This window comes from Erythrolamprus reginae, chromosome 4, assembly GCF_031021105.1.
Source record: "Erythrolamprus reginae isolate rEryReg1 chromosome 4, rEryReg1.hap1, whole genome shotgun sequence".
Taxonomy (NCBI): domain Eukaryota; kingdom Metazoa; phylum Chordata; class Lepidosauria; order Squamata; family Dipsadidae; genus Erythrolamprus; species Erythrolamprus reginae.
Window position 1 is genome coordinate 30,199,987 of NC_091953.1, and position 13,347 is coordinate 30,213,333.

General features: G+C 36.4%; 1 protein-coding gene across 1 annotated transcript in view; it reads right to left on the bottom strand.

The window, feature by feature from the left end:
• The window catches only part of UPK1B (uroplakin 1B), a 41,121-nt gene that overhangs the window by 9,780 nt on the left and 17,994 nt on the right, over positions 1-13,347 (bottom strand). The window contains exons 2-6 of the mRNA XM_070749931.1: positions 12,261-12,348; positions 9,307-9,507; positions 3,317-3,391; positions 2,687-2,809; positions 363-542 (exon numbers count right to left, since the gene is read on the bottom strand). Coding sequence (XP_070606032.1) covers positions 363-542; positions 2,687-2,809; positions 3,317-3,391; positions 9,307-9,507; positions 12,261-12,329 — 648 coding nt within the window. The 5' untranslated portion in view covers positions 12,330-12,348. The remainder of the gene's footprint in view (positions 1-362; positions 543-2,686; positions 2,810-3,316; positions 3,392-9,306; positions 9,508-12,260; positions 12,349-13,347) is intronic.

Here is a 13,347-nt window from a genome sequence, read left to right on the forward strand (position 1 = left end):
ATTCAGTTACTGTGGATTTACCAACCACGTCTGCTGGAAGTTTGTCCCAAGAATCTACTACTCTTTCAGTAAAATAATATTTTCTCATGTTGCTTTTGATCTTTCCCCCAACTAACTTCAGATTGTGTCCTAGATGTTGAAAGAAAATATAGGGAGTCCTGCATAAGCCACGCCCACAGTGTGGTAGTAAAAATTTGGGTAGCCCTTCACTGGGGAAGGGGGTAAATCAGGGAACATAAGGAGAAGAGGAACACCTCAGCCTAGAAAATATTGCTAGCATTGAGCATCCCATTAACATTTCAGAGAAGACAAATAATGAGTGTTTTGATTTCTGCAGAACAAAAACAAGGAGAAATTCTTACTGTCTTATGGTAATAGCCAGGCACCCCTAATTTGCAGCCATCTGTGTCGATTGCTTTTCCTAGGACATCCATAACACAGCACTGTCGTGGCCATGGAAAATCAGCATCACTGTTCACCGTCCGAAAAACGGAAGTATATGTTTGCCAGTCAGTTGGACCATTCACACCGCAGCATTGATTCTGGATTTATGAGGGAAAAATTATTATTATTATTATTTATTGTTATTATTATTTATTAGATTTGTATGCTGCCCCTCTCCGAAGACTTGGGGTGGCTAACAACAATATAAAAAGACAATGTAGACAAATCTAATATTAAAAACAATCTAAAAAAACCCAATTTTTTAAAAAACCACTCATACATACAAGCATACCATGTATAAATTCTATAAGCCTAGGGGGGAGAGAAATTTCAATTCCCCCATGCCTGACAACAGAGGTGGGTTTTAAGGAGCTTGCGAAAGGCAAGGAGGGTGGTGGCAATTCTAATCTCTGGGGGGAGCTGGTTCCAGAGGGTTGGGGCCACCACAGAGAAGGCTCTTCTCCTGGGTCCTGCCAAATGACATTGCTTAGTCGATGGGACCCGGAGAAGGCCAACTCTGTGGGACCTAACCAGTCGCTGGGATTCGTGCGGCAGAAGGCGGTCCCGGAGATATTTGTTGGGATGAAATAATTGGATACTTCACTTGTCATTAAAAAAAAAAATGAAAGAAATTGCAGTCAATTTACTTTTTTACCAAAAAGGTTAAAAAAAAAATTATATCCAATGAGCCTGCATCCGTTTTATAATGTTGCACATTGTAAATTGTTTCGCTTTGTAAAAACATTGAAAATTGTTGGAGTGTATCAGAACTGGATAGAATACAAAAAACACATCAAAGAACTCTGATTTCCTCAGATAAATAATGTATGAATTAATTTATGAAATCATATCAATGGGAGAAAAGTAGTTTACATTTTTCAAAAGCTTTCCAAGTTTTGAGCTAACTCTGCATCATCCCATGATTTTTAATCAAATTCATACAAAAATGTTGCTTAAGGTCAAAACAATAAATTGATAGATTATGAAAATTATTCGGAATACATCTCATATATTGACAATATGTAGTTTGTGCAGCTGCATAGAAAAAATAAATTAGAAGCTCAAATAGGAGAAGGAAGATATGTAGATATGTTTGTTGCCTTAAGTTATTTATAAAAATAATAAAGGTGGGATAGAAATAAATACATAACATAGCCCTCGAAGTACTGTAACTCTGTTTGACAGTAATCCCTGAGATCAGGACTCTTTATTCTACATGCATTGTAACCACATTCTATCAAATGTAGAGTGAGAATAGAGTCACAAAGCATTGGCTAGGCTTACAGTATTTGAATGCGTGAAGATGGCATTTGTAGTCTCCAAAGTTGTAAGCAAAACAATACATGAAGATTCAAGATGATCAGAAATTGTAAGTAGTGATGTACTACAAGCAATTTCTAATCCTGTGTGTGCTCATTTTAAAATAAAATTTCCACTCAATTGGAATAATGCACAATAGAATTATAGTTGCAAACCCTTTCTTTTAAATTCCTCATTGTTGTCAAGCTCAAGAAGCAACAAAACCCACATAGATTTCAGAACGATGTCTTGAATGTTATAAAACACAAAGTTGAAAACTGTAAGATTTAGGTAGTAAAACAATTAATCCAGAATCTCTTTGAAATGTGTCTTTCCCATGATCTGCCCATCTGGTGTGTGATGAGTCTTTTCACCCAAATTGACCTTCTCTCCCATCTGCTTCCCAAAGTCCAGGGATGGCAACACCTTTTTTCCTCGAGTGTTGAAAGAGCATGCGTGCACACTATCATGCATGTGTGAGTACCCATACCTATAATTCAATGCCTGCGGAGGGCGAAAACAGCTTCCCCTGCTCTCCGGAAGCACTCTGGAAGCCGGAAACGGTATATATTCCCAACTTTTAGTGACCCAGGAGCCTCATGTTTCACCCTCCCCATGTTACAAAGGCTTCCCTGGAGCCAGGGAGTGTAAAAATGTCCTCCCCCATCCCTCTGGAGGCATTCTGGAAGCCAAAAATGCCCTCCCAGAGCCTCTGTGTGAGCCAAAATCAGCTGGCTGGCACACATTTACATGTTGGAACTGAGCTACAGCAATGGCTCCCATGCCAGCAGATATGGCTCCATGTGCCACCTGTGGCATTCGTGCCATAGGTTCGCCATCACTGCCATAGTCCATCAGACTTTCAAGCTAATAATGTCACAATCTTTAAAATATTCTTAAATGAGAGTGAAGAATTAGTCCCAAAATCATACAGTACTCTTACCTGCAACATGAGACGATTCCATGTTCGGGTAATACCATCGCTCTTCCATTTGTCATCATTGTTAACTGGATCTGGATTCTGGTATTTTTCCAACATTTGCTTCAAGAAAAGTTCAATTGTAAGCTAAGTGGTAATAAAAGAAATGAATGTGAGCTTTTGAAGAACACTCCATAGAGTCCGAAGTCACATCCTTGGTAACACCTATCAAATATATCTTAGATTTTTTAAAAATATTTTCTTCCAATAATACATGCTAACTAAGGTAAATAATATTAACACAAGCATAACCCAAAAAGTCCACCTTTTTGGTAGAGTACTTCACTGACTAACTTTAAGGAATTTATATGTAATTAAGTTTTATTTTTTTTTAAATGGTCACATCATTGAAATGTATTTTTGTAATGAAGAAACTGTTCAACAAACAAACAAAATCCCCTACTGCACAGATATGTTGGAAAAATTCCCTTTCCCTTAGATTAAAATAATGAATTAAAAACTTGGTCATACCATATGATGGTGCTGCCAGACAAGCAACATATTTGCAGAAATAAATCTTCCCCAACTCTTTTAACCTCTACACTGAATTGAGAGCATCTGAGAGAATAGACACATCACTGGCAGAATACTCACAAAATCCCGATGCACTGTTGCTGTGATGCTAGAGGCCACTTCAAAAGCAAAGACAATCATCATCAGGATGATGTACTAAATACAAACAAACAAAACCCATGTCACAAAGAACATTTGATACACTTCAATCTCAAATTGAGTGTTTTAACACCCCTCCCATTAAATCTGTCTTATTCCTTCTGTTTCTTCCTCCCTTGTCTTTTAGTTTGCCAGAATTAAAAGCTTGGGAAGGAAACATGTATGGCTTCTAAAGCAACTTTCAGCTACATTATTTGTTCATTTATTGTTCATAGACCTCTGCTGAAAAAGCCACATTGACCACAAAATGAAAATTTTAAAAACGATGGCATCAAAGCAGAATAAAACACCAAGAATCCTGAAATTCCTTTTCTAAAACACAGAATAGGGACAAGCTACATTTTTCCTAGGAGCAGGTTCCATGTGTTCTGAATACAGGCTCATACAGATAATACTTGGAATCAATGATTTCTCATTGTAAAACACATCCTCTTTATTTCTCCTTTTAACACATCAACTTTGCATGCAGTTTTCTTCTCTCCTCATCTTTATCTCAGCAATTAAGTAGGTAAGCTGGCAGTAACATAAAAAACATTCCACAAGTCATTCTAAAATTTATGGGCTAATCAGGGCTAGCCAGGAGTCATAAAAAAGCAAGTAATAAATCACACATGATAGCTTACGCTCCTGAGCAAGTCCTGGATGCGACCATCTTTAGATAGCAAGATTGAACAAATTCAGCTTCTCTTCCGTTTTACACCCGGTAATTGATTAATTAATTACTCTCTAATATCCCCTCCCTCTTTCTTCCAAGTGTCTCTGAAAGCATCTGAAACGAGCATCCCTCCATCTATTATCTCCCCCATTTGAGTCACCCGAACTCATGTCTATGTCATTAGCTCTGTGGTCTTCACTAACATGGCTAACTGTTGGTAGAAGAAGGAAATTTATGACGTCTAAATCCCACTCATCTTCCGAATCTGAATATTCCTCAAGCTGCAAGGGAGTATACACAACGCCATGAATATGCACCATTACTGAGAATGTTCTACTCCAGTTAATACGTTGTACACCAGCTAGTAGCAGAACCAAGAGTAGAACCCACCAAGGTACTTTGGTATCTGTATTACATGGTATTGAATTGACAGACCTTTTTAAAAACTTCTTTTCTTTTGTTTGTAGAAATTTATAGGCAGTGAACAGAATGATGTAGGTCCATTTAATTACTCCTGCTTAATCCAGGAATCTACCAGCCACAGCTTCTAGTTAGCATTAATTTGTCATACCGAGAACATAGACGTTCTCCTTGACTTACAACCAATCATTTAATGATGCTACAAAGTTACAATGGCCCTGAAAAAGTCAGCTGCAACTGTCCCTCACATGATTGTTGCAGCGTCCCAGGAGTGAAATCCAACAGGTTCTGACCGGTTCTGGAGAACCAGTAGTGGAAATTTTGAGTAGTTCAGAGAACCAGCAAATACCACCTCTGGTTCACCCCAGAGTGAGGTGGGAATGGAGATTTTGCAATATCCTTCCCCTACCATGCCCACCAAGACACACCCACAAAAACAGAAGTAAACCTTTTTTGGATTTAACCACTGCAGCATCTCCAAGATCACATGATCAAAATTCTAATGCCTGGCAACCGGCGTGTAATTATGATGGTTGCAGTATCCTGGGCTGATGCAATTACCATTTGCAACTTTCTCAGCCACTTTCCAGCAAGCAATGGGGAAGCTGAGGGTAGGCTGGATCTGTTTAAGGACCCTAGGATTCACTTAACAACTGCTTAACAACTATGGCAAAGAATGATTCCTTTAACAACTGCCTGGCTTAAGAAGAAATTCGAATTTCTGGTTCCAATTCTGGTCCATATTTTAAGGACTACTTGTATTCATGCAAATTCAATATCAAAGAAGATCAATCCGATTGGATGCATGTCTTAATAAAACAGCAGTCAGTCTAATTAGCAGAGTGGTACCCAAAGTAAAGCAGTAGTTGGAACAACAACATAATCTTCAAATGTTATTTTATCTCCCTTCTACCAACCTTAGTCCTTACTATGTTCTGAATAAATAATTATAAATTCAGTTCTTAGCATGAACCAGATTTTTAACAATACAGCCACAAATGAGTAACAAGTTGTTTACTGAACTCTCTGCACAGCATATTCTCCTTTGCCAATAACATGGGGTGGAAATAATGCGCTCAAAACCATGTTGGATCTACAACTACTTCAAATCATGCCTGCAAAATGATAAGCTTTTCCTATTGTAAGCTGTTCAAGAGCTCCCAGATATACAAATCCATTCATTAATCTGTCTATTAAAAATAATGTCCACTTGCAAGCTGTAGCATTCTATGATTATGTTATCCATCAAATAACACTGTCTATTATACAAGTAATAAGCCATTCCAGAAATTATCTGGCAAATGTACAGTGAGAACCATCTTTTGCATTTGTAGGACAGTATGACCTGCAAAATGCATGTCAACATGTTATGATTGATGTCTTTATTGAAGCCTAGCCTGCATGGTATTCTGTGTAATCTATTCACTGCACTTTGTAAAGACTGAACGCTCTCGTGCATTGAATTCTAATATTAATTTTCTCCAAATTACAATGCCAGAGGATTTTTTTTTACCATTAGTTCTTGAAGTAACTTCCTTATGAACAGCATAACAGGATTATCTTGACCATTCAAAATATAACATCTTTTGAACTCACTTTTTGTTGAACTAACAAATCTAAAGTCTGAGAAAAAAAATGTTTTTAAGAAGCCCTACTTTAACCAAAGAGGAAACTGCAAAAAAGAAAAAGGAATTTAAAAAGAGAAATAAACTTGATGTTCTGTCATCTTAAAGGGAAATGACAAAGACCTGTGTAAATATTTCATCCTAGAATGAAATTTCTGCACAGAAGGATAATCTTAGGAACAGCTTTATACTTTATTCTTTATACTTAAGAAATGGTGCCCAAACTTCAACATACTGTATCTATCCCAATTTATATAGTCCTTCAAAGCTCTTCATTGAAGTGCTAATGATTTGAGATACAGCTATTTCCCATCCTTTTAAGACCATTTTAAATGCATCCCTTTTCTGATATTTTGAAATAACATTCCTTGCTGCTACCAATAAAAACTCAATCAGCCTTATACTGCATCAGTTTCTATGCATAAAGAAAATTGGATATAAAACCAACAGGAGTGTTTATGCCAAAGTCTGCTGAATTATTTTATGAATTATTATTTTCTATGAATTATTTTCCTGTTTTTTACAAAATATTTTCATAAAAAATAAAAACTAGTTGGGCATTGCCATATAATTAGCTTTATGTAATGCTCTGCTTAAATTATACTAGGAAGTTTATAGTTTATGTAGTACAACTTTACTGCAGTGTAAAGTTTACTATTAATAATCTTCAAGGTTAGTTCTTGCCAATTTACTAAAGCTTAAAAGCCATTCTGCACTAAAGATTCCAATAAAATTCAACACATTGAAACTTATAAAGTTATAATTTCATTACCGTGTGGCATTAAAATAAAACTTTTATATAACATGTTAGATATTTTACATGAAATATGTATTATTTATTTATTTATTTATTTATTTTATTTATTTATCTCCCCATTTCTTAATTGAAAAATATAAAAATCATTTTTCAGATTTCATATTCCTAACGGTTAAATATATTAGTTACTAAGAATCAACAAACACTTGAGGGCATAAAAGGTTCTTTTATAAAGTATGTATTAAGACTATTTTTGGTCTTTTAAATCACATACTGGAAACATTTACTTTTGTATAATACAATATATCTCCAATAAATTGTCCCAGCTCTGGACAATTTGCTTTAGGCAATATCAGCAGACTTCAACCGAGGAAAAATGATCTATTTCTTCTGCAATTACTGTTACATTAACATTTGAATCCCTTTCAATGCCGTGTAACTACCTATATTTATTTCTAAAAAATCTTGGAGGAAAAGTAAGATAAGGTTTCCCATAATAATGACTTCTTTGCTAATCTCAAGATGCCAGACTGTTTTTCTATTTGTACATTTTCAGTACTTTACAATTCTGCTAAGCTGTAGTTTCTTTATACTTTGAATGTCAAAACCAAGAATAGACTATGTGTAATTGGAATTTACTGCAGGTACTATTGAGGAATTACTAAATCCTGCTGTTTGTGAAAAGGTTATTTTCCTAAAAATCTAAGTTTCTCTACTAAGAGTCTATTAAGAGTCCAAGCTTTTCCTGGTAATTTCCAATTTGACTTTCATAAATTTCCAAATAATTTGTCATTTTTATTACAGTGTGCAGGATTAAATCTTTCTTCATTCAGGATCTTTTGGAAATGTTTATTCACGATTTCTAGCACTACTTTTCTTCTGTGACAAATTTTTTACTTGTATTTCTTTCTGTCTCACAAAATCATGCTTCTCTTCCATTTATACATTTTTCCCTACCCATCACAGTTTTTGAACAAATGAGAAGCGAATATACACACATTAATTTAGCACCATCAATTCATCCATCCATCCATCCATCCATCCATCCATCCATCCATCCATCCACTTCTTCAATTTATTTGGCTTCTAGGCTGTATATGTAGGTATGTATTATCATGTGTGTGCAATGTGCATAACTATATCTATATTGAAATATATGTGGATATAAATACAATACTGATATTAATACCACACACATTCATAGAATGCTAATTCTGCTGTTGATAGGTTCAAAAACTATCCCCAAAGGTTTTCTGGAAAAGCCACATATTTCTATAAGGCCATAAGAATGGGAGGAAGGCTATTCCATAGGAGAGAACCCAATAGAGATGACCACCATAAGGCTCCTTCAGTTGTGCTCATAGTAGATAAATACCCTTGCAGATACCTTTTTCAATATTCAGGTTGGGTTTTCAGAATTTACCTGGGAAAAATAATACTTTCTTAGGTACCCAAGTCTAAAATTATATTGGCATGAAGTTGGTAACTAGTGCTTGGAATTGCACTCAGAAATATAATGTTAGCCATTGCAACTATTGCAGAAAGGCTATAACATGCAGTACCAAACAAAGCATGATGTATGTGAGCTATTACATTTTGGACCAGCTGAAATTTCTGAATACTCTTCATGTAAGAAAGAATTACCGTAATCTAGGTGAGTGAATGTTCTTGAGGCATCCTATTCCAGGAAAGACCATCACAAATGAAACTGGGCAAAGATCTCCTGACCAGGGATATGTGATTCCAACAGGAACCATTCCACCTCAGATTTTAAATTTGAGAATTAAAGCTAATAGAGTCCTACAATCCATCAGATTCTGAATTGACAACTGCTCCATTTTTCTTGGATTTGGTTTGAAACTATTTTTATCTGTCTATAGCCCATGATAGCTCTTCAGTCACTATGTCAAGACCATTGTGAAAATTGCATAGCTACTGTATGCCATTCTGATCATAATCCCTTTTCTCTTGCCATATTTGGTTGCATAAATAGGCCAGTCAAAAACTTTGTTTAGTTTTTAATTGCACTGAATGGAAAGATTTCTTTTCCTAAAGAAATGTTATTATAATGCCTTTGATAAGAGCCTCATCCTAACATGATAAAACTGAAGGCCTAGGGGGGAAACAATTGTTTCTTTTTTTAAAAAAATCATCTCATAGTGATTGACAGCAAACTATGCAAAAATACCTCTAACCAAAAAGTTTCTACTTCTAACAAATTGTCATTAATTTTCATTTGTGCCAGAACTGCCAGAAGATATAATGATTTCAGTCCATGAAACTCTGCAAACACAGTATTTCCTTGACAACCTATTCATTATTGTCTCCCGTGGTATTATCACTGCTTCAGAAGTCCCTTTGTGCAAAAACCACAAGAATATACCAAGATATACAGCTAGCAAATGTATTTCTTAGTTGGTAAGATCACCAGAACCTTTTGTTGCTAAAGACTTACCGCTAATAACATTTTCCTGCTTGCCTTTATGACACCAACAATACCAAGAACAGATACACAAAAGAAGGAGAAACCAGTGAAGATCCCAATCCAGGCAGCACCGTAGATATCGTCATTGTCTGTAGCTTCCAGCAATGGATAGAGAGTGTGTGAATCAGATACGAAGTATATACATTCAGCCATAAGTGCAAGGCCACAGCACTGAAATCAGAGGGACACATGAGTCATTCCAAAATATTCTCTAAATACTCTGTTTAGAAACATAGAAACATAGAAGTCTGACGGCAGAAAAAGACCTCATGGTCCATCTAGTCTGCCCTTATACTATTTTCTGTATTTTTATCTTAGGATGGATATATGTTTATCCCAGGCATGTTTAAATTCAGTTACTGTGGATTTATCTACCACGTCTGCTGGGAGTTTGTTCCAAGCATCTACTACTCTTTCAGTAAAATAATATTTTCTCATGTTGCTTTTGATCTTTCCCCCAACTAACTTCAGATCATGTCCCCTTGTTCTTGTGTTCACTTTCCTATTAAAAACACTTCCCTCCTGGACCTTATTTAACCCTTTAACATATTTAAATGTTTCGATCATGTCCCCCCTTTTCCTTCTGTCCTCCAGACTATACAGATTGAGTTCATTAAGTCTTTCCTGATATGTTTTATGCTTAAGACCTTCCACCATTCTTGTAGCCCGTCTTTGGACCCGTTCAATTTTGTCAATATCTTTTTGTAGGTGAGGTCTCCAGAACTGAACACAGTATTCCAAATGTGGTCTCACCAGCACTCTATACAGCGGGATCATAATCTCCCTCTTCCTGCTTGTTATACCTCTAGCTATGCAGCCAAGCATCCTACTTGCTTTCCCTACCGCCTGACTGCACTGTTCACCCATTTTGAGACTGTCAGAAATCACTACCCCTAAATCCTTTTCTTCTGAGATTTTTGCTAACACAGAACTGCCAATGCAATACTCAGATTGAGGATTCCTTTTGCCCAAGTGCATTATTTGATTCTCATACTTCTTTTTTTCATAAAAGGGATACTCCAAATTAAAAAATACTTTATACAAATTTGTGACTGGAAGCATTACAAATATTTTGTACAGCTTCCATTCTTCCATTCTAGATTTCTTTGAATGGAAAATGATCTCTCCGCAAACTGGTGCCAATCTCCTTTTACCAACTATTATGTTGTTCACATGATACTTATCCCAGTTGTATTTTCTCTATCGTATATTACTTTTTAGAAGAAATACTTTGTCTCCTAAAAGTTTGTTGAATACTTTTATTCAGCAAAGACATTTACTATTTGATTTTTTTACAGGAAAATGGAAAAGCTATTTTTCACTCACAATGGGCATTCTTTCTGCCATTATTCTTGTCTCCAAAAATGAAAAACACATTTGCATTTTTTACATTTCAAAGTAATGCTGAATTAGGAAACACATACAAACACACATGCAATTTAAACTAAAGAAGCACATTCTTTTTTCCCTCTCTTACCAAGCCCAGAAACAAGGGATTAAGACAGAAAGGGAAGAAGAGGAAGGAGAAGAGATAGATGGGGAAAGTCATCAGAGGGAAACCTGGGAGAGAAACCTAATATCAAAACTGTGTTTATTTTATCCCAATTGTAAATAACTGCATGTAGTTTTAAAAAACATTAAAAATAACCTCCACTGTGTTTCAGTATCTGTTGCTACCTTTGTAATTCCTCCACACTGCAACAACCAGTGTAATTTACAAGGGAATGACTATATTCATGCATTCAACTAAACCAAAATATTATTATTATTATTATTATTATTATTATTATTATTATTATTATTATTATTATTTAGATTTAATTAATAAACTCAGGGCGGCTCACAGCAGTAATAAAAAACAGTATAACAATGGGACAAATCTAATAATAAAATATATAAAAACCCCAACAATTAAACCCCATACAGCACATACACACCAAACGTGAAATATAATAAGCCTGGGGGAGATGTCTTAGTTCCCCCATGCCTGGCGATATAGGTGGATCTTAAGTAACTTGCGAAAGACAAGGAGGGTGGGGGCTGTTCTAATCTCCGGGGGGAGTTGATTCCAGAGGGCCGGGGCCGCCACAGGGAAGGCCCTTCCCCTGGGGCCCGCCAAATGACATTGTTTGGTCGATGGGACCCGGAGAAGGCCAACACTGTGGGACCTTATCGGCCGCTAGGATTCGGGCATAGAAGGTGGTTCCGGAGGTATTCTGGTCCAATGCCATGTAGGGCTTTAAAGGTCATTACCAACTCTTTGAATTGTGACCGGAAACTGATCGGCAGCCAGTGCAGGCCACAGAGTGTTGTGGAAACGTGGGCGAATCTAGGAAGCCCCACGATAGCTCTCGTGGCCGCATTCTGCACGATCTGAAAATATGATTTGTTGCATTGGATTTAGCTAATTGTATAAACTGAATCTGCAATTACTAGACTAGAATTTTCATTCATTCATTCATTCATTGAATTTATATGCCGCCCAACTCCTGGAGGACTCTGGGCGACTTACAACAAGAAAGAACATCTAAAAAGACACAATTTAAAAGACAACTTAAAACCCATTAAAGGTATCATGCATATCTTTTATGACTGGATCTAGAAGATGTGTCATTTGATCAACGGCCCCAGACTTGCCAACAGAACTAGGTCTTTAAGGCTTTCCGAAAGGCCAGTAGGATGGCGGCAGTACGGATCTCAGGGGGTAGCTGGTTCCAGAGACCCGGTGCCACCACAGAGAAGGCCCTCCCCATGGTCCCGCTACTTCTTATGTTGAGACCTGGAGAAGGCCAATTTGGGATGTATCTTGATATATCAGTGCAACCAACTGTAGTTTACAAAGCTAACTATTATTTTCAAAATCTTGGCTTAATAATGTGTGAACCTAGACACACATTTGGAGAAGCCATTGTTAAGTTACTTACCCCTAGGACAACATTTCCCAGGATTAGTAAGCCCTGAAAGCATCGCACACCGGTATCTCCTTTTGCCATCTTCGGTAGGTAATGCAATCTAGAAAGGAATTATACATGCGTTAATACTTCAGGTTCTTTCAAAAGTGCTGTCTTTTCCTTTTCTTTTGAACTCTGAAAACCATACAATCTTTTGTCATGTCCCAGACTGTAATAAAAAGCTTCAAAGACTTCAATAATCATAACAAAATGATCCTTAAATTTAAATCCTACAATAACGTTTTAAATTGTATAGGAAGAACACCTACTCTCACCTCATTAGCAAATTATGTGTCTTAATTAATGTCTTAATGTCTTAAAGAACAACCTGTATCTAATCCTTTATTTCTGAGGAATGGAATGGAATGAAATAGAATGGAATACTTTATTGGCCAAATATGATAAGGGACACAAGGAATTTCTCTCTGGTGCAAAAACTTTTAATGTACATTCAAAGTCCAAGACTTTCACAAAACACGCAATTTCCTGCAATAACACCAGCAGAACTGCAAAAAACTCAGCACTACTTGGAACATGATATATTTTAAGAAGATATTTGGTTGATACCTAGGATGCTGGCAACAACCTGTGTTAACCATTAGCACCAATAAATGATATTTATGACTCATCTTTAAATGTTCAGTTGACTGAGTTTCATGTTTAATGAAATAAACAAATATAATAATAATAATAATAACAACAACAACAACAACAACAACATCCGTCTTTGATATCCATGTTTTTCAGGCACTGAGTTGTAATAACACGTGCGATTCTCTGACATTGAGAATTTTTGTTGTTTTTTGATTTGTAAGTTTTGTTTGTTTTGTTCTTGTAGCCCACTTGTTGATGTCTGCCCAGGTTCCTCAGCAGCTACCATGGTTTGAAAACCATCGGAATTGACAAAATCTCCATCTGTCAATTGCCTAGGGCTGCTTTACTGGGATCGGCATACATAATTTGCCGCTACATCACGCAGTCCTAGGTGCTTGGGAAGTGCCCGACTGGTAATGAAATACGAAATCCAGCATGGTGATCTCATTTGCTGTGTTGTATTGAT